Consider the following 18969-nt stretch of genomic DNA (forward strand, 5'->3'; position numbering starts at 1 on the left):
TTTGTCCCTGACAGATATTCACCAATTGCCTCGCTACAGTAAAGCTTTTCCAGAACAGTCAATGGTGCCCAGCACTGGAGCTGACAACATCTGTTCACATCCCTAACTCATGGATACACCTGTAATGTTCCCAGCACATGCCACAAGCCCAGGCACAGGGATTCACTGCTATTGCACTTACAAAAAGCATCATTGTTTTCAATATCTATTTTTCTCTTTGGTGTTGCTGAAGAGCTGACTTATCACGTCATGTCTGCCATTAATTTCCAGTCTAGGATGGGAGACTGGCGTCCTTTCCTGGAAGCCCTTTTTCTGCAACTCACTGTGTGCAGCTCCACTACCGTGGTGAGGCACCATCTGTGAGTTCCTGCATGGAGAAGAGATCATTCACGTAAAAGTAACCCATTTCCTGCCTGTTGAGAAAGATGACTTACGGCTTCTCAGGTGGTCATATCTGAGCGTTGACCTTGGCTGACACTGGACAATGGGAGCCTGAAGTGCCGAGCACTGACTGACTGCAGGCTTTCCTTACCCCTGTTTGGTTAACGCATTCCCAACTGCAGTCAGCTGGCTGAACAACCGGCTGACTCGCACAGCAGATGATGTGCAGACTCGGCCGGATGGTGTGACCGTCACGGCCACCCAGAGCTGTCTTGTCATGGAAAAGAGCGCAGTGTGGGGGTGTGCATCGTTTCCATGACAATGCTCAACTTCCGGACCCCAGCGCTTGTGAACGCTTTAGCATGAGCTTCTGCCCTAGTTTGCTTTTATCCAGGAGACTGTCCTAACAAATCTACTCCTTCTCACAGACTCCACCCATATGTCTATTTTGTCCTCTGTGACACTCAAAGCTCTAAGCTATTCAAGCCATAACACCCATATTAAATAACTTTCAAATTGGACACTATTTTCAAAATATACTTCATTTTTTCAAATTAAAACTATGAAAACAAATTACGGGGTAACCATAAAACAAACTTTCAAATAAAATGTGCACAAACTACATTAAATATATATTTAATTGCTATTTAAAACAAATTGCTTGTATGACACATTTGGAAATAAAGCTACATTTGTAGCATTTGGACCGAAAACCATTAGAGACAGGACAAGACTGGTTAGCTGAGACAGATCTGAACCACTCAGTGGTTACAGGATCTTATTTTGGCCTCGAAGCTTTGCTTTAATCAGACGTGCTACCCTATTATCTCTTTACCAAAGACACAAATTTAAAAAAGCCACAGCTGATTTGCAAAGGATGCCTCTAATCTGCCAATGTCAAGCCAAAAATGGCCCCGCTTTTCCCTGTGGTGCACCAATCTGAAACCAGCAGCTACAGGTAAATCACATGGCTAAATTTCACCTTCAGGCCACAATGATAATTTCCAAATCATTGCTTGTGCTACTAAAGTTAACTGCTACTCAAATATAGAAGAAGGAAGAAAACATGTGCTGCACCAATGTTGTTTACCATAATTGATCTCTCACATTAACATAACCATATCTCTACCTGTTAATTTCCATTTTAACTTCAACTGCTTAACTGCCACTGTTACCTCAACATTCAGATGAAATCCATTTGAATATTACACACTGTACAAGCGTCCTTCTGAGCAGATAATGTAACAGATACACAACATCCTACAGGAAATGTAATTCATTATTCTGCAGTAAAAAGAAAAAAAGACTACATATAACATGAGATAAGAGGGAAAAGAATGCAGAACATTACCATAGCTCTCTCCTGCCCCCCGGTCAAAACCAAGAGGTACTGCAGCCTTGGTGTATCAAACTAGGGGCATTTTTCTGTAAACAAAATGTCTAAAACTGAGCATCATCTACAAATGAGTATCATCTCAGGTTTCAAGTTTCATCAGTTAGTGTGCTAATATTCAGTGTCATCCCCTGGTCAAATTTTATGGCTGTAGAGAGATGAAAGGTTAATTGGGTGCACACAAGATTTTTCCATTAATCTAATATCATTTACTATTGTGGGTTTGTTGAATAAAATATACAGCACATTGATAATTAATTATAAACATAGTTTAAAAAAGCAAACTGAGAAGCACTCTAATTACACCAAAACTACAACAGTGAGAGGACAACAAAAGAAAAAAAAAAATAATAAAATCACAATATAACATTTAAATAAAAAAACATAAAATAAACATTTTTATTTGTAATTTTCAACTTTCACACCACCTTAATTTAAAAGTTCATTCAGTAATAAAGTCATAAAGTAATAAAGAGTGGACAGAAGCTTCTCAGGGTAACTGGTGAACAACTGGCGAATGTGCTGCTCTTGATGCTTAAATCTCCATACTTCAAAAGAACCTGTTTGTTCACTCTGAAGCATGTGAACATTGTTGAGAAAGACTTTTGCCACTTTAAATGAATTAAATCAAATTTGACAAATAATTACTCTATTCTCTACTTAAGTATATATTTTTACCCTTGACAAAAATTACAATACAATTAAAATGTAAGTCAAGGAATAGGCTGGGCACCCGTTTTGGTGAGAGATAACATCTGGCAGCCCACCATTTCCTGACGAGCTCACAACAGTTCAAAAACAGAGTAAAAATGGGGCCAGATCTAGATTCAGATTGGCAGGTGAACATATTCTGGAAAAAAACAGGCAGCTTCAATCCTCTTCAATCCTCCTCCTCAATCCTCAATTCCCTCCACAATCCAGTCCTTTCATGTGACACAGGGATCAGCATCAGGACAGTATACATCCAATCCAATTTCCTCCATGATGGTCAATACTATGTTTGCACCAAGCCAGCAACAGGAAACTGTACATCAAACCCTCTGCAAGAGAGAAAGGCCTCTGACACTAACCCCCACCCACCCCTAAAAGCCCCACCAGCCCCTGTGTTTCAGCGGCCTCTGTGATAGAGTTCCTAACAGTTGCACAGAGGAGATGAGGATCCGAGCAGTCAGGCTCCTGCCCTTCTCCATGACCCAACATCATTTTTATATCTTTATTCCATTGTATAACAGTTCTCATTTCAAACATAATAAAGAAAATCACCGCTTTTTTCTCCCTTTTTTATTTTGAAATTCATGAATATGGCATGTGTGCCTGTCTTGATTTTATTGCAGGGCTCGCTCTTTTGAAGGGATAATAAAATTGTAAACATTTTCAAAACAAGACCCTCTTCCAGTTTTGTTCCTCATTATCAAATTTGCTTCTTTTTCTGCCAAATTCCCAAATATGTCATCTTCCACTAGATCAGAAATAATCAAAGTGTCCATAAATCTGAGCCCTCAATTAGACCCCATCTTGAGCCACACTCACTCTATGACGATGCAGAAGGATTTTTTTCCCCCCATAAAGACCAAATTGGCTCCAATGCACAACAAATCACATTATGATTACTGTACTGGACTAATGCTGTGCATCTTGAGACAGTTAACAAAGGGAATGCCTGTTTTCCAGACACAGGGCTGTGGTCGGGTTGGAGGAAGACACAGAATTACTCTCTGGCAGGGCTCACTGTAAAAACCTGTGTTCTTTGTGTTCTCAACTCATCCTGTTAAAACGGGCTGCCTCGCGTAATTGAAGGGCTCTCTTTTTATAATCGATCCGTTTGACGATGCTCATTATATTTATTTATATTTTCTGTGTTTGCGGTAGTAAACGCATTCAGCAAGTGGCAATTATCTAAAATGTTCATGTATTTTCACTCGTATTGCATCCACATTTAGCCGGAGCCCAAGGCGCAGGGTGCAGAGCGGTTTACGGTCCTCGCAGGAGTTAACCTGACTCGCAGGCCTGTGTAGCAGACCCGGGACTAAAACTATTTAAGGTGTTTACAGTGTGTCCACCATGACACAGTTAAAAGACACCAAAGCCCGGCTAATTACACGCATTAGCAGCCGTTCGTTCCAGTTTGTTGTGTCGCAGCGCATGTATCAATTTCAATCAGCCGCTGCGGCGTTATCCAAAACACAAACTACACGAGAGCGAGCAGGAAAATGCAAGTAGGGATTAGGTCTTATTTTTGGAGATTGATCCACATCTGACGGTTATACTATGTTACAATCTGTCTGAAACTGAATGCTCAGGGACCATTTTGAAAATTACCAGCTCCACTGCAGCCAAGAGCCTCTCTTCATTGTGACATAATTAAGGGGTACAGAAAAGAGGGCCGGGCGCACGGAAGAGTGCTGCAAAACTTGTGCACTCACGCAAGTGCACACACTCACACGCACACACACACACACACACACACACACACGTGCGCACACACACACACGTATACACACACACACAGGCACAGGCACAGGCACACACACCACTGCATGAAATATCTCAGAACTGTAAACCTTCGTTTTGTGATGGGGTCACTCTGATTCTGCCCTGACTACTTAGTCTAAGTGCTCAATTAAGCGTGGCTTGTTTAGCTGATTTCCGTCCCAGTTATTTTATTGCTGCCATGTGCTGTTCTTTCCATTTTTTTACAGGAATGTTTGAATTCATCTAGAATTTTAGGCAGGCCTGTATACTGTCCCAATACAACATTTATACAATGTTTAGTGTGTGTATTCTGTGCATGTGATGACAGTTCTGATAAGATTGTGCATGTCAGCATGACGGTCACACGCATGAGATGGATACACCGAGCCTTGCGACAGCTACTGCTGTCCACTGCAAGTCAGTGCCTCTGTCCCTAACAGCCTTCAAAGCTGTGGGTATCACCTGGACGGGAGCCACATGTCTAATGTAGGAGGGATCTTATGGAGACGATCAGACAGAAGGATAATTCAGGGGAAAGAGGAGGCCATGAGCATCACTGCTTGGTGATACAATTGAGGCTGTATGAGAGTTTTAGAGAGGGAAAATGCAAGAAATGGAATTCAGATTTGAATGCTTGGTATCAATACCAACCTGCCCTGTGGTCTCACCTTTACAGCAGTTCCATACAGCAAATTTCAAAAGATTTCTTTTTTGCGCACAAGGATGGGTCATGCTCTCTTCCGAGAAATACCCTTACTCAGTGAGAAAGGACAGCTGAGCACATTCACTCAATGACTCTCACAGCTGGCCGTTTGTGACTACAGCACTGAAGCCTGGCCCAGTCCCAACACTGCTTCAACCCAGCTACAGTCCACACTGTCCAGGGAATCAACCTGGGATCACATGTTTCACTCCATCACGCCAGCCATGAAAAACGTGTTCCTGACGGCCGCCACATTACGAACGTCCTGTACTGCATACAGCCAACTGTGTCCAGCAAATAAGCAACTCTTATTTAGTGGTTTTCAGAGTTTTACATGCCACAAAAGGCCACATCCAAACAGACTTTACAGCTCACTCCAGGGGAAAGCAACCACTCCACAGTTTAAGGGTAAAATAAAGATAGATTTTAAGGAATTCGCAAAACAAAATCAGATACACTTCCTGATTGAAATTACAGTGAGATCTGAAATGAGGAGATCAGAAAATGACTATTCTTCACTTGTCATTGCGGTGACCAATCTTCTAGTGTCTTATGGTGTGTTTACACAGGCTGGTTCAGATGCACTACACCACACTTCTTTCCCAATCCAATGCTGCAATTGACTAACTTTAATAATTGCCCCCTGAAAATGACAGATTGCAAAAGTCCAGGGCCCAGCCTCCCATGCTGAACAATCACCATTATCCCTACTTCTGCTCTTACCATAACAGGGTAATTATCATTACTGCTTACAGCAACCAAACAGGAATGATAGATGGGCTCTGTGTGTGTGTGTGTGTGTGTGTGTGTGTGTGTGTGTGTGCGCGCACATGCGTTGATTTGTGGGGAGGGCAGGAAAACCTCTCAAATGGACTTTCTCTTCCTAGTCCATTCAGTCAGTGAGCTGATCTTATAAATCATGTAATTAAGATAATGTCACCAGTCTGTGAAAGAGTCATACATTACAAGCACTACAAGAGTCCGCAACAGCAAGAGAGCCAGTGAGCACCACAGAGAGCTGGAGGGTCTGAACAAAGACATGTGTCCTAACCGCACCACAGCACCCCATTACAATGACCACACCAAAATAATAATAATAAAAAAAAAATAATGATGATGATGATGATGATGATTGTCATCATCATTATCATCATCATTGTCGTCTAACATTGTCCAAGATTAAATATAACTAGTTCACTAGCATTTAATCCTTCATGGATGTTATAAATGTGTGCATTTAATGTCAAACTTACAATACAAACTATACAGAAAATGGCTAGAGAACTTTAATACTGTTACAAACATACAGTGGTATTACATTAGTGCGGTGATAGTACATTAAATACAACATACCATATTCCATATATGGTGAGTGTACATTTCAAGTGGAACAAAGGTCAAATGTCACAGCATATGATGACAGAGCACATTACCTCTTTGGGAAAAGATGACCAGTTAACCATGTGCAACATATGTACTCTCCTGGGAACAGCTATTAATTTGCAATTCAGCCATCATCAGGTTGATTTATAATTTTGTATAATTTAGTTGTGAATTGGTAAGAATTTACATTTACACTGCACAAGTTAATTTCAATTTAATAAACAAATTGCCTGAAAATTATCTGAACATGGTAATTCCATTACGAAGAAAATCAGACCAGTCTCAACCTAAAGAAATACTGTAGTCTATATGTTTCACAGCTGAAACTTTGAGTGAAGTTCCGATATTTTGTAAAAACTACATAAAGTGTACAAACAAAACAGATTTTTTCAAGCATGATTCTCCTATTACACATTATACTTACACTCTGACTTAAAATACAATTATTTCTTGAAAAACATACTCCCTCTATCCATAACTTTTAGCATTTTGCATTTTTAATATTTTTTTCTTTCCCAAATGTGAGCACTGTGTCAATTATATAATTAAGTGTGCATGATATCCATCCCCGTCCACACTATTACATGAAACTATGACTCACTCTGCTGCATGAAAATAAGTTATTTCTTAAAATCCAGTTTTATCCGATGACAGCTCTCAAAAAGAGACACTTGGGAAATGGAGAAAACCAAAGAATTCTGCAAACTCCTCAATACAATGTTCTGATACTAGTACATCACTTTCAAAGATTGATGCATTCAATTGCTATTCTACTAGCTGCCTGATATAGATTCATATTCACTAGCCATATTCATGTTGTCATGTACCCCTTTTTCTTATTTCAGTACTCTGTAGTAACATGTAAACAACACAAACACCACTGTATTTCTTTTGGAAAGACAATTGTACAAATTTATTTTTTATGCACTGAGCGTATGAGCTAAGAACGAGTAATATTCATTGCAAAAGAGAATATAAAAAACCTGTGGCGTGGAGCATGGTTCACGTCGCGAGAGCTGCATCTCTGCTCTCTGCCTGAGACACAGAGTCTGGTGAACAGGCAAAGATTTAAAGGAACGCTGGAGCGCGCTTCCAAAATCAACATTACTTCAAACATGAGGTCATCTAAACATCTGTCTACAACATGTCCGCCAGGAGTTCAATCAAAGCCTGTTAAGCATGTACAATTGTTTCTGGAAATAAATATTAGACCTAATTCGGCTCTGATTGTGGCAGCCCATCGGGGGTCTGAAAGGAAACGCTTATTTGCAACGGACATCTCCGTCAGTGAATAATCCTCATAAAGTTTCCACTTTGCTTTGTTTTATTTATTTTATTTTCTTTCTTTTCTTCTCCCTCTTTATTTAAGCTTAGCGGATTTATTTATTCAATGCGGACTAATCTTAGGTTCACAGTTTTAAACAAATTAAAATGAGGGAAGCGGGTTTATTTTGAAGGAGGCTTTGACATTCCGGTTTACAGAGGACGGCGTGAACTTAATCACGGGTGTCTGTCGCATATTGATGAACCCCATTTACTGGAATGTGATCTGTTTTCCAAGCAACAAATCAGAACTCAAGCCTCTGTGTAAATCTGCCCAAATTATATTGGCATAATGGGGGCGCATGCTGAAACCCAGCTAATTGCTCAAACACTTTTCAAGACGATTCAATCGTTTAGTCTGATGAGAGCCTTGAGCGCTTGCCCTTTGATCACACTTTTCCGGAAGACTTATCAAAGTCACACGACACAGCACTAGAAAAGCCTACCATTACTTTATATTAATAAGTAACGCACCTCTACGTCAATACAAAATTTATATCTAGTAAAACATAATTGACAACCTCTGCCTATGTGGACTTTGGGCAAGGCGAACTGTTTTTCGTTTTCATATTTTCATAAAGATAGCTTTCCACTCTGAGGCAGACACACACCACTTTGGATAAAAAGTGACAGAGAAAAGTGTGCAAATATGTGCTGGAATATCTAAATGTGCTACTATTTCATGGAATTTAAATATTCCCTGTTCCCAGTCTACAACTGTCATGAAACTCAAACGTTTCTGCTGTACCTTTTCCTATTAAAGAAAATGTACAACAGAAAAACCAGAGTAAATATAGTAGGCTTTCCTGACTCTCCAATTCAGCATTTATCACATGCCTTCATTCATAAAAATGCAAGCCAAAAGTGTTGCCAAAAGTATTATTGGTCACAGGATTGAAAGCTGGACCTTATCAACATGCCACTGTCACATTTTAATTCACATTCAATTATGAACAGATTTTTGTAATTCATATTAGACTCTGTCATCAGACACTACAGCTTCAAGCAAAATGTTTGTAGTCTAACTACCATGTTCACTCTCACGAGGTCAACAACTGGTCTCAAAGACATACATCCATTTTATGATTAAAATACTAACTTAAATACCTTAACATATTGTTTTAAAGATTTAATCAAAAGAGAAACTATGTTTGTATTAACAATTGTCATATTACCTTTTAAAAGATATATATATATATATTTAAAATAACTTGGGTCTAATTAAAGCTGATTAAATTCAACTTTCACCTAAAAGATTGTAAGCAGAACTCTTACAAAAGAACATTGCTTCCCCCTTGTGGAGACATTAGGAATTATATTTTATGTTGTAGTTGCAGCCTGCAGCCTGTCTTACTACTGCCTTAAAACGACAGTAATGATTCAAGGGATCCATATTTACTAATCCAACACGTTCTATATGCAGTATGAATAATGGATACTGCTTGGTCAATTGGGCAATACAGAGCAATATAGCAATTATATGTTTAAAGGTGAAATGTCTGCCTCCTACATCTCTAACTCATCAGCCATTAACCATAGTAAGTGCATGTATGAATCATATCTTCCTGAGTATAAAGAAGCACTATACCTCTAAACAAAAGCGCCAAATGTATGCAAATATAACTCTCATATTTACTGTGCTGCTGTCATTCTTGGAGACCCTTAGTCTATCTTTCTTTCAGAGCTGGGCGTAAGTAGTACAGGTGACACCACTACAAATTATACAACCAGGGCTAGAGCACAGAGCCAAGAGACCAGCCCTTCTCAGCCCAGATATAAAAAATGCCCAAGACCATCCACCAAGTCAAACAACACACTGGTCCATGACCGGATGGCACATAAATTAACACTAATGTTTCTCTTCACCTCGTTAACAAGGAGCTAGGAGGCAAACGGCACCCCAAGGGGGTCGAGGTTCAGGCCAAGGGGTAGTAAAGAGAAACAGTGAGGTCACCCAGCTGGGAAGTGCAGCTCTCACTGGCTGGGATGGCTGGCTCACTTGTTTCTCTATGGACATGAAACATCAACCTCGATGGAAATCGATGCAGACACACCTCCACAGGCTCCTAAACTATGTGCAGTAAAACAGCCATGAGACATAGGGAATGCCGCAGTCTAACGCACACCACACCTCTCACTGCAGCAGTGCAGGGGCTGTTCCTGCCTCACTGTGGTAGAGCACTGATCCTGCCTGTTCTTCACTCACCGCAATAGAGCACAGACCCCGCCCTGCCAAAGGTTAAATGTTGTCTTAATATTACTGCAGAAGGGCACGGCCGCACGTTTTGTATTTTACCTCGGGTCCTGATGACAGCCTATCCCTTCTGAGAGTGTCTATACTACGCTGGTTAACCCAGCACCTGTCAGTCTTTGTATCTTTTACATTTACATTACATTTATTCATATGGCAGATGCTTTGCTCTTGTCACATAGTTCACTTTGCATTAATTGGTTTAAACATACCATTTGCATATTTGTAATCAGGCCTACAATTCTTACAATTACTCATATTCCTCTGGGGTATCTACTTATCATGTCAAATAACATCACTGAAACCCCAATGCCAGTGCCTAGCCAGCAACAGCAGTCAGTGCTAGAATTAGAAAGCAACACTTCTCCAGCAAGAAAAAGCACAGTGGACAGAGTGAGACAACAGACTTTGCTTTGCTCCAGGTACTTTCTTTTCACTGAAAAGAACAGCAGTCCTCAGGAAACTGCACAGATATCTCTGTATCTCTTTAGCCACTCAAAATGCTGTCCACACCAAAGGTGAAGTAGACCAAGCTCCATTTTGTCAAGCTGCCAGTTGAGTTCTTCTTCATTCGAGGCACCATCACACCACGACATTCACTGAGACAGTGGGGCTTAAGGGATCTCAACCACCAGGGAAACTACTCCATGAGTGCACTAACTGAGGTGTGGTTTCACCAGACCAGCACGTGACAGAAATGATGCAGCACCTCTCCCAAAAGCTTCACATATGGTCAAACCCAGTTCATTGGGCAACATAGTTTGGGGTCCACCTGCACTTACTCTGAAGTGGCAACAGGTTCCTCCAAACACAGTAACGTGTTAAGAGTTGACAGCCATTTTCCTGGCTCCGCTCACTTCCTCCTGTGCTTTCTCAGCCATTTCAATACCTACAGTGTACCGTCTGGCTGTCTTCACAGGGCAGGTCAAGGTGTCTGAAGGTACACACTAACTGATGAAACTACTCCTCAAGCCAGCAAGGCAGTTTTTCTCTCCAGAGGGCTCTGGCCTGCCAATTCTACTTCAGAAATGGAGATGTTTGGACAGCTCTTGAATATATTTAGTTTAAATATTATATGTAGGTGGGTGTCATTGACAACATTAATAACATTTTTTAGGTCACTGATATCAAGATTGTTAGGGAATGGTTAAGTAAAATCTGAGTCTTTCCACTCAGAACACAAGGTGGATGTCTCACCCCTGTGAGATACTAGTAAATTGATTGGTTACACAGGGATATAAAACAGTCAGCACATGCAATAAGGTTTCACAGTCAGAGTTCAGCAGAGTTCACAGTCCAGTGTAGGACAATCCATTTATAGTGTTGACAGTTTTTATCTAAACTCATACAGGTCTATCATGGAGTGCGGCAAATGTAAGCACCCTCTCACACAGAACTAAACAGTGAGCCTGTTCAAACCATGCACACATCAGTGAGATACTAGTCAGCATAACTTTAATCAAGATTTCTAAATGAACGTTTCACATAATTTAAATTTCACTGTATTCAAAAGAGGGTGCCTTTTGCAGGTGGTACCACCAACACAAATTCCAGCAGTAGTCTCACTGGCACGTCTCTACCAGCATCACATCAGATGTAATCAATTGCTAATAAAAGGTTCCACCCCCCCCCCCCCCCCCCCCCCCAAAAAAAAAAAAAAAAAAAAAAAAAAAAAAATATATATATATATATATATATATATATATATATATAATAACACTTGTAACATAACAAGTTAAAAATATTTTGTACTCAAAAGCCTATCATAAATTCCATATGGTTAAGCCACATACAATGGCCAACATCCTGCACTGTGGAGAGCCCAGAACTTTTAGATAGGCCTGTTATTCCTGGGGTTTAAGACCATTAAAATACAAATATGGGTCCATCATCTCAATTATCTGAGGACTAAAACTCATGGGGAATTATTATGGGGAAGAGGGAAAGATACCACTGGGTACTCTCTTTTAAGCACATTAAAATGGTAGGTGATGCTAATATATGCTAAATCAACTTTTATTTACAATGAAATGGTCACATGAAATGCTGTACAGTGCAGTTTCCTGGGGGAAATGTTAAAAGCTGGTGTAGATGTCAACCTTTATGCATCATAACAGTATCGCTGCAGACAAGTATCTCCAGACATACGGTTTACAAATCCTGATATTTATCTGTTCAGAACAGATCAAACCCCAGTGTTTCACAATTGGCACAAATATATCCTGAGGACCTGCGTGTGTGGTTCAGTGTCACTGGGTGCAAAGATAAAGCGTAACAACAAACATTACATTTCAAAACGCTGGTCAACTCCAAGGGTGATTGCGATAGGTCAACCCGAGAGTGTAAACGCTACAAAATAACAACTGAAAAACACGGTCCTCCTAAAAGGCGTTTTAGGTTTTAAATGTTTTAATGCCATCAGTTTGAATATTGTTGAATATTGTATTGTTGTTTGAATATTACACATACACTAATATATTCTGTACCACAGAAAACAAGTCTCTTTTGTGACAGCATACTTAGCAAGCGACCGCAATGTGAAAACGACCTTTTATGCTAACGGAAGGGCTCACCACAAACAGCGGGAAATAATAATGATGTTTATCTATCGGAACATAAGCATGTGCGCATTTTTCATCAGTTTCATCCATTTCAGTGCTGTCCCAGCATATGAAACACGCCGTTTAACCCCCCTCCCGTGAGAACAGCATGTTCAGACAAGCACAAGAGCCACTGTGCATTAGAGAATCCACTGGAGATTTTCGCCACTTGTTTTCTTTCCTTTATCATTTTACAATGAAAGACATAGCTAAGTTTGACATGTCCTGAAAGCCTCGTGAAAATTACAAATATGCAAGACAAATGAAAACTTTCAACGCGTGTGTTACTATACAGTACAGTAGGCGACTTTACTCTCTCCAACTACTTGTAGTGAACGCGGAACCAATTCAACAGAGTGTGTGTTTTAAGAAGGCTCCGATTTAGCAGAAGACCATCCGGTTTGGATCTGCTCGATTTCACTTATAGGATCTAAGTGGTATCGAATACAGAATTTCCAATGACGAAGCGCTTGTTCATTTGACAGCCAGACATCAAACATCCAACTAGCAAATGCGATTAAAAGTTACCAACAGGACGCCGCGGCGAAATGGATCAAAGTGATTGCACTAGTATTGTAGCTACTCTGCAACATTAGCCAGCTATCAAACACGTGTTTTTGGTTAACTATGGTATGCTAGTTAAAGTTACGGTCTTGGATTTATCTAGGGTGACTTACCCGCAGATCCACCCGCTATGATCTGGTGTGAAGCCTCCCGTAGTAAGCTTTGCTGTTTCGGAGAAGACATTTTGTTTGTTTCGTTGCAACTGCAAAGGAGCACAAAGTTACAGCATAACTAACCTCTGCAGACAATGCAACTAAAACAACTGCATAGTCAAGTGCATTTTTTAATGCTACCCACGCCGAACAGTAGCTAGCCTGCAAGTTAACAACTTCCTATAATTTCATGAAAATCGTGAATATGGGGTAGCTAGCCAGATAGCTATATTATAAATTGACCCACACTATTTGTGTTTTATTGTGTATTACACAGAATGTACACATGCTTATGTCGAGTTGCGGGTACTCAGACCATGATCACACTTACGTTGTTAGTCGGTTACTTGCTTTTTTCGGCGGCTGCGAGGAATGGATCACAGTGGAGGTGGATTATTGAACTGTGTGGATTGGAGTCGCCAGTAGTGTCTGGTCTTTGCTGCAACGTTATAAACCGCTAGCTTGCTAGTTATGCTAGTTAAACGCTCTTAGAAGCGGATGGCGCTGCGCTCAGCCAGCGTTAGCTACAGTAGCTAGCAACCTATGTCTGTCCAAGCATAGATGAGTTAGATGAGTAGTAGTTTAGCTATTTCGTTTCAAATCTGCGGCACAACACTAATACCTGTAGACGTTTGAGCTGTCAAAAATTAAAACACTGTGGTCCATGGTTATCGTGAAAAGACTCAAGAATAGCAAATGGGTTATTAGAGTAAATAAATCATAGGCCTACTGTTTACAGTGGCAATTGGGTATAATAACAACATTGGGGAATATATTTTACTTTTGGGGATGTATGCGTTTAACATTGCCCATTTCAATTTTGCATTGTCAGATTACTAACAAAATAAATGGTCATTTTAGGGTATGATAATCCAAACCCAAAACGGATGACTATTATTGCGCATAATATAGTAAAAGTGTTAAGTGAATACGTATGCAAATGTAACTTATTCTGACGTTTGAATAGTCTGCAAATGGTATATTATATAGCAAAAATTTTAAATTCATATTCTAAATTTTACAGAACATCGCCGCTTTATGTAAGCATCACACACTGTCCAACTGTCAAAACAAGTCGATTCTGAGAATTTCGTAACGACTGACAGTTGACTAACTTTTAGAACAGACGTTAATACTGTTTGTCACTTAGTAGCAGTTACTTGTCGGCTTTTTTATCGTCACAACACCAGTAATGTCGATGCTCGAAAGCATACTAAAATGTAAAAAGGTGTAGTTATAGTATAAATAAAGTTAAATGTTGAATCGCACAATCCCGGGGCGATTAACGGAGCACGTGACGCATAACTGCTCACGTCCGCCAGCGCGTGTTATAATTTAAAGAATATCTTACTGTACATTTTAAGTAGACTACATAAAATGTAGTCTACTCTTTTCGAAGTGTCATGAATCAATGAGCAGAATTAGGCATGTGGAACGTAACTGTACAATGCATCCCATATTAACCACTAGTATTATTATCCAGCGTTGTGAGTTTGAGCAAAAAAAATATATATATACCATTTGTTGAATTGCCGCATTAAAATAACAACAAGGTTACATCGTGAAAATATCTTCCATTTGGGAAAACCGTAGCATTCAGAAACTAAATTAAGCTTGGCCAGTATTTTTGTTTTTGTTTTATTTCAACGTTTATATAGCTTTCCATTTCTTTTGGCACAGTTATTTGTTTTTTTTTTCTGGCACAGTTTTTTATTTTTCCACTGTAGCTTTAGCAGCCTTGTCTATAAATGTAAATATATTTCGCAGCGCTCTTCAGAGCAGTCTATTTCAAACAGTACGTTTTTCGTAAAACTATTGGCAGAATTAATTTGCTGTTCAGGTGTAGACCTGTATAGACACCACGATGCGCGTTTTTAATTAAAAGTTGTGTGACGTATCCATGTTTATCCAGATTCTCAGAAATGTTGACAATAAAGCTGAGTCGTACACTAAATGTCAAAGTCCACCATGTAATTTTTTCTATAGTTGTACAGTGTGTAGCGCAGGGCTAATTTTCTTGCAAGCATGGATTTGTGTGGTGTTTTCTCTAGAAATGTTTTCTCGTTTTACAGGGGAAAGAACTGTGTCATGAAACTTCCTTTTTAACACCACATCCGAAGAAAAACAGCTCATAAAACAAAAGCTGTCATTTACATTCATATGGAAATAAATAAATATTTTTAAAAACGTCAACAAAGGACCTGATCCAGCGGCATGCCATTGGTGTTCCTTCAAGAGAAGGAAACAAAACTCTGCTGTACTTTTCCTGATGTGCGAGAAGTACGTACCGGTTCAGCAGAGAATCCAATTACGAGACCCCTCTCTTCATAGGAGTGTGAGGTGCAAACAAAGAACTTCTTAGAATATAATAAAAATGGGATTTACAGCACACTGTTGGCAGGAAACCGCCATAACCACTCTGACCTGCCTGGATTCAGTGAGTCAAATCAACCAGCCCTCCACCCCCATCTCTCTCTGTCCCTGTATGAACACACAGGGCTCTTGGCAGGCCAGTGTAATAAATCAGTCGGATCATGTTCTCTCTCGCCAGTTTCTACCCCTGTCAGGTAGCCTTTCCAATGTAAGCATTTGATCTTTTTTCATGCAATAAGTTCATTATTTTTTCCTCCTCACCAATCAAATATTAGAAATGTTGTAGATGGCTAAATTATTAGGGTCTGGCCTTGATCCCAGATTAGGACTCCTTCACTTAGTTTACTCATTTGCTTCTCTTAATCCCTAATCCTGTTTAAAGTGCATCAGGCGAGAGGGAGGACAGTGAGATGTTCCAAGGGTATTTGTCCTACTCTGGATAAGACACCATTGCCTAGTGATTATTCATGGCCTAACCTGGGTACTCTTCTCCCAGTTGAGTGGAGATGTCTTTCTAAATAAAGGAGATAAATAAATAAATAAACAGACATGGTTCACCTCTTGTGCTTCAGAAAGTAGTAGAGTGTACAGAGAGAAAGAGTACAGGTGATCATGTACATTACTGTATGCTCCTTCTCACTGGCTATTGACAAGGTAAAATATTTACTTCGACCAGTTTTATTCACATAGAGCTCACAGAAGCCCACCAGTGATGCTTTTAGTAGTACTTAGTTATAATTTATATGAACACCAGGCAGATGCCATCCATACAGGCCAGGAATTAAGCACCTGTATTTGGTGCTGCAGGTTGACCATCTGACTGCATGGATTGTTGATCAAATAGGTGATGATAGCACATGAACACACCCCAGTTCCCAAGCAGCATTTGACACATCCTTTACGAAAAGGGGGAATAAAGAGAGATGGCTGACTGGAGATAAAAAGTAAATAAAATGTAATAAATTTATTTTCAGCACACAATTTTTTCTCTTAATGCACAAGGTCTACAGAATACAACACATTAACACATTGTTTCTTTTCCACACACTACACAGCATGTGTATCAAGTACAGTTTGTTAATGGATTCTGCTGCTACAACTCCAGCCACTCAAGATGAGGTTAAATTTAAAAAGCTGACTGACTCATCTAACATATTTTTGCTTACTGGAAACATTTTTTTTTTCCCAAAAAACAGCATAACAGTGGAAATAAAATAAATAGAGGAAACAAAAAGTGGTTTGAACCCAAAAACAAAAAAGATTCAAGTCACTAATAGCATTATGACAGTTTTTGGTCTGTCTCTGTACTTCATTGAAGGAGCAAATCCCATTTTTGTGTGTTGGTCTTTTGTTCTAGGTGTACAACAGGGACCACCATAGCCGTCCTATTAGCATCCAGCCACCACAAGGCCGTGTCCTACTTACATATACGTGTCTGCTGCTGAAAAAAAACCGTCCTCTTAATAAAGTACAAAAGAAAACACAGGTACCATTAATTCAAGAAATTGCTGGACAAAGATAACACACAAGGTAAAGGTAAACATCATTTAACACAGACCTAAACCCATCTAAAAAAATATCTGTTTCATCTCCAAGTTAAAGATCAGGCATGACTGAAGACAGGTCTAAAACTCTTTGTATTGTTTTGTATTAAGTAGACCTTTTTACTGCTGCTGTCTGAACCCTACATCTTTACAGTGGCAATGTTCCATAAATTGGATGAAAACAGATTATTCTGACAGCTTGCATTACTACACTGAATTAATTAATTAATAACTACACTGAATATAACGTGTTGTTCTCAGGAAACAGTTTTCTCCCTTTGCTGTGAGAATTGAGAGTTTCAAGGTATGGACTTGGCTCAGATCAGAGAGAATTTGAGAATGTAGATGACAAGTATACCTGATAATAATAATACTATACTAGGAATGACAGAACTTCCACTGTGCATGGATACATCTGTGTTTCAAACCCAATGAAGTCATCACAATTCTGTAGTTAACAATATTGTCCATTTTGCACATCTTGAGATAAATCTTGCAAAAAAAAAAAATGCAGAACACTGGAGGCTACAGATCTTGTGTCCAAACATCTGTGAACATTTCCATGTTACCCAAGAGAAGACAGATAACTGGTATTAAATAGTAAAAAATCCGACAAACATAGCTCATTTATGCTTGCTCCAGATGGAAAATAGCCTTCTTAAAGCCAGATATCTACAAATGCACATGTGACCTAAGTGTTCTCCTCTCAGGTTAGTGAGTGCGCTTTTATAAAGGAGGAGGAAGATGTTCACATCTGGTGCATATGGAAAGTAAGTGGGAGAGCTCAAGCGATCACATAAATTAATTTGTGCTCCTTCTCACTATCAAGGGATGAGTTACAATGTAGCGTGTTCATAATTATTCCACACAGACCTCATAGACACACACCAGCAGTAATGTAACAGTTTCAAGCATCCTATAAAAAACGACACCTATAACTTTTAAAGAACAAACAACCTACAGCTATATAATTAATCTGACTGACAGACTCCTACACTTATGTAATTTATCCAAATGTAAGAAAATGAGCCTGTGTTAAAAGGTACTTTAGACTTTGTGTAAAATATGAGGCGTGCTGCCTGACAGCTGCTGCAGCACTTACGGACTCACTAGCATTGGCCCAAGGCAGACCGGCCTTCTCTTTTAAGGAATATCTAATGCACACTGACTCCATATAAGGGACTGGGGAGCAAACAAAATCATTTTCCCTTTTTTACTGCATTCCTTTCCCAAGAAAAAAAAGAGGCAGTTTGGCACAGATGAGCAGTGGAAGAGAGTCAAGGCCAAAGCTGGGGAGGAGAACCCACCAGCCCCCATCTCTGATTAGCTCTACCTAGCAGATATTGCTGAAGGTCATGTCGCTTAGGTCCACCCTTATATCAAATCAATTCATTGTCAAAAAGTACTAGATCTCAAAGTCCACAAGACCTACAATACAGTGGCCTACTTCTAAGCTGAGTAGAAAGAGTAGCTCTTTTGCTCTGTTGTCACACAAACAGACAATAAACAAACATTAACAAGCTGAGACAGCAGTCCCCACAACTCAGTATCAAAGGCTGTGTTCTTCTTTACTTTCTTGTCTATATATTACGTTCCCAAGATCACCATGTCCTGGAATTTCCCCTCAGTGGTACTTCCTCTGCTCTGAATCACACTAGGCTCGCAGCAGGAAGATGAACCTGCTTTTCTTTTGTCAGTAAGGCATATCAAATCCTTGGTAACATCAAGAGCAGCACCTGAGCTGGAAACAACATCTGCTGCAGCTGACATGATACCCTGGGATCTGAGTTCTCATTCTGTGGTTCCCATGATGCCTTGGGGTTTGATGTT

The 18969-nt window shown here is 39.8% G+C and overlaps 1 protein-coding gene across 4 annotated transcripts in view; it reads right to left on the minus strand.

Moving 5' to 3' along the window:
* Positions 1-15690, minus strand: part of slc25a21 (solute carrier family 25 member 21) — a 106326-nt gene extending 90636 nt beyond the window's left edge. For 3 of the 4 annotated variants that reach the window (XR_005005365.1, XM_036542646.1, XM_036542644.1), the window contains exons 1-2: positions 13554-13823; positions 13184-13272 (exon numbers count right to left, since the gene is read on the minus strand). Coding sequence is in view for 3 of the 4 variants with exons in the window: in XM_036542646.1 (XP_036398539.1) it covers positions 13184-13253 (70 nt within the window). In the remaining variant the exon portion in view is untranslated. Of the gene's footprint in view, positions 1-13183; positions 13273-13553; positions 13824-15510 lie in introns of those variants that run through there. The other variant, XM_036542645.1, reaches the window with a different exon arrangement.
* Between the last annotated feature and the right edge of the window lie 3279 nt (positions 15691-18969).

The sequence above is a fragment of the Megalops cyprinoides genome, chromosome 12, assembly GCF_013368585.1.
Source record: "Megalops cyprinoides isolate fMegCyp1 chromosome 12, fMegCyp1.pri, whole genome shotgun sequence".
NCBI lineage: Eukaryota > Metazoa > Chordata > Actinopteri > Elopiformes > Megalopidae > Megalops > Megalops cyprinoides.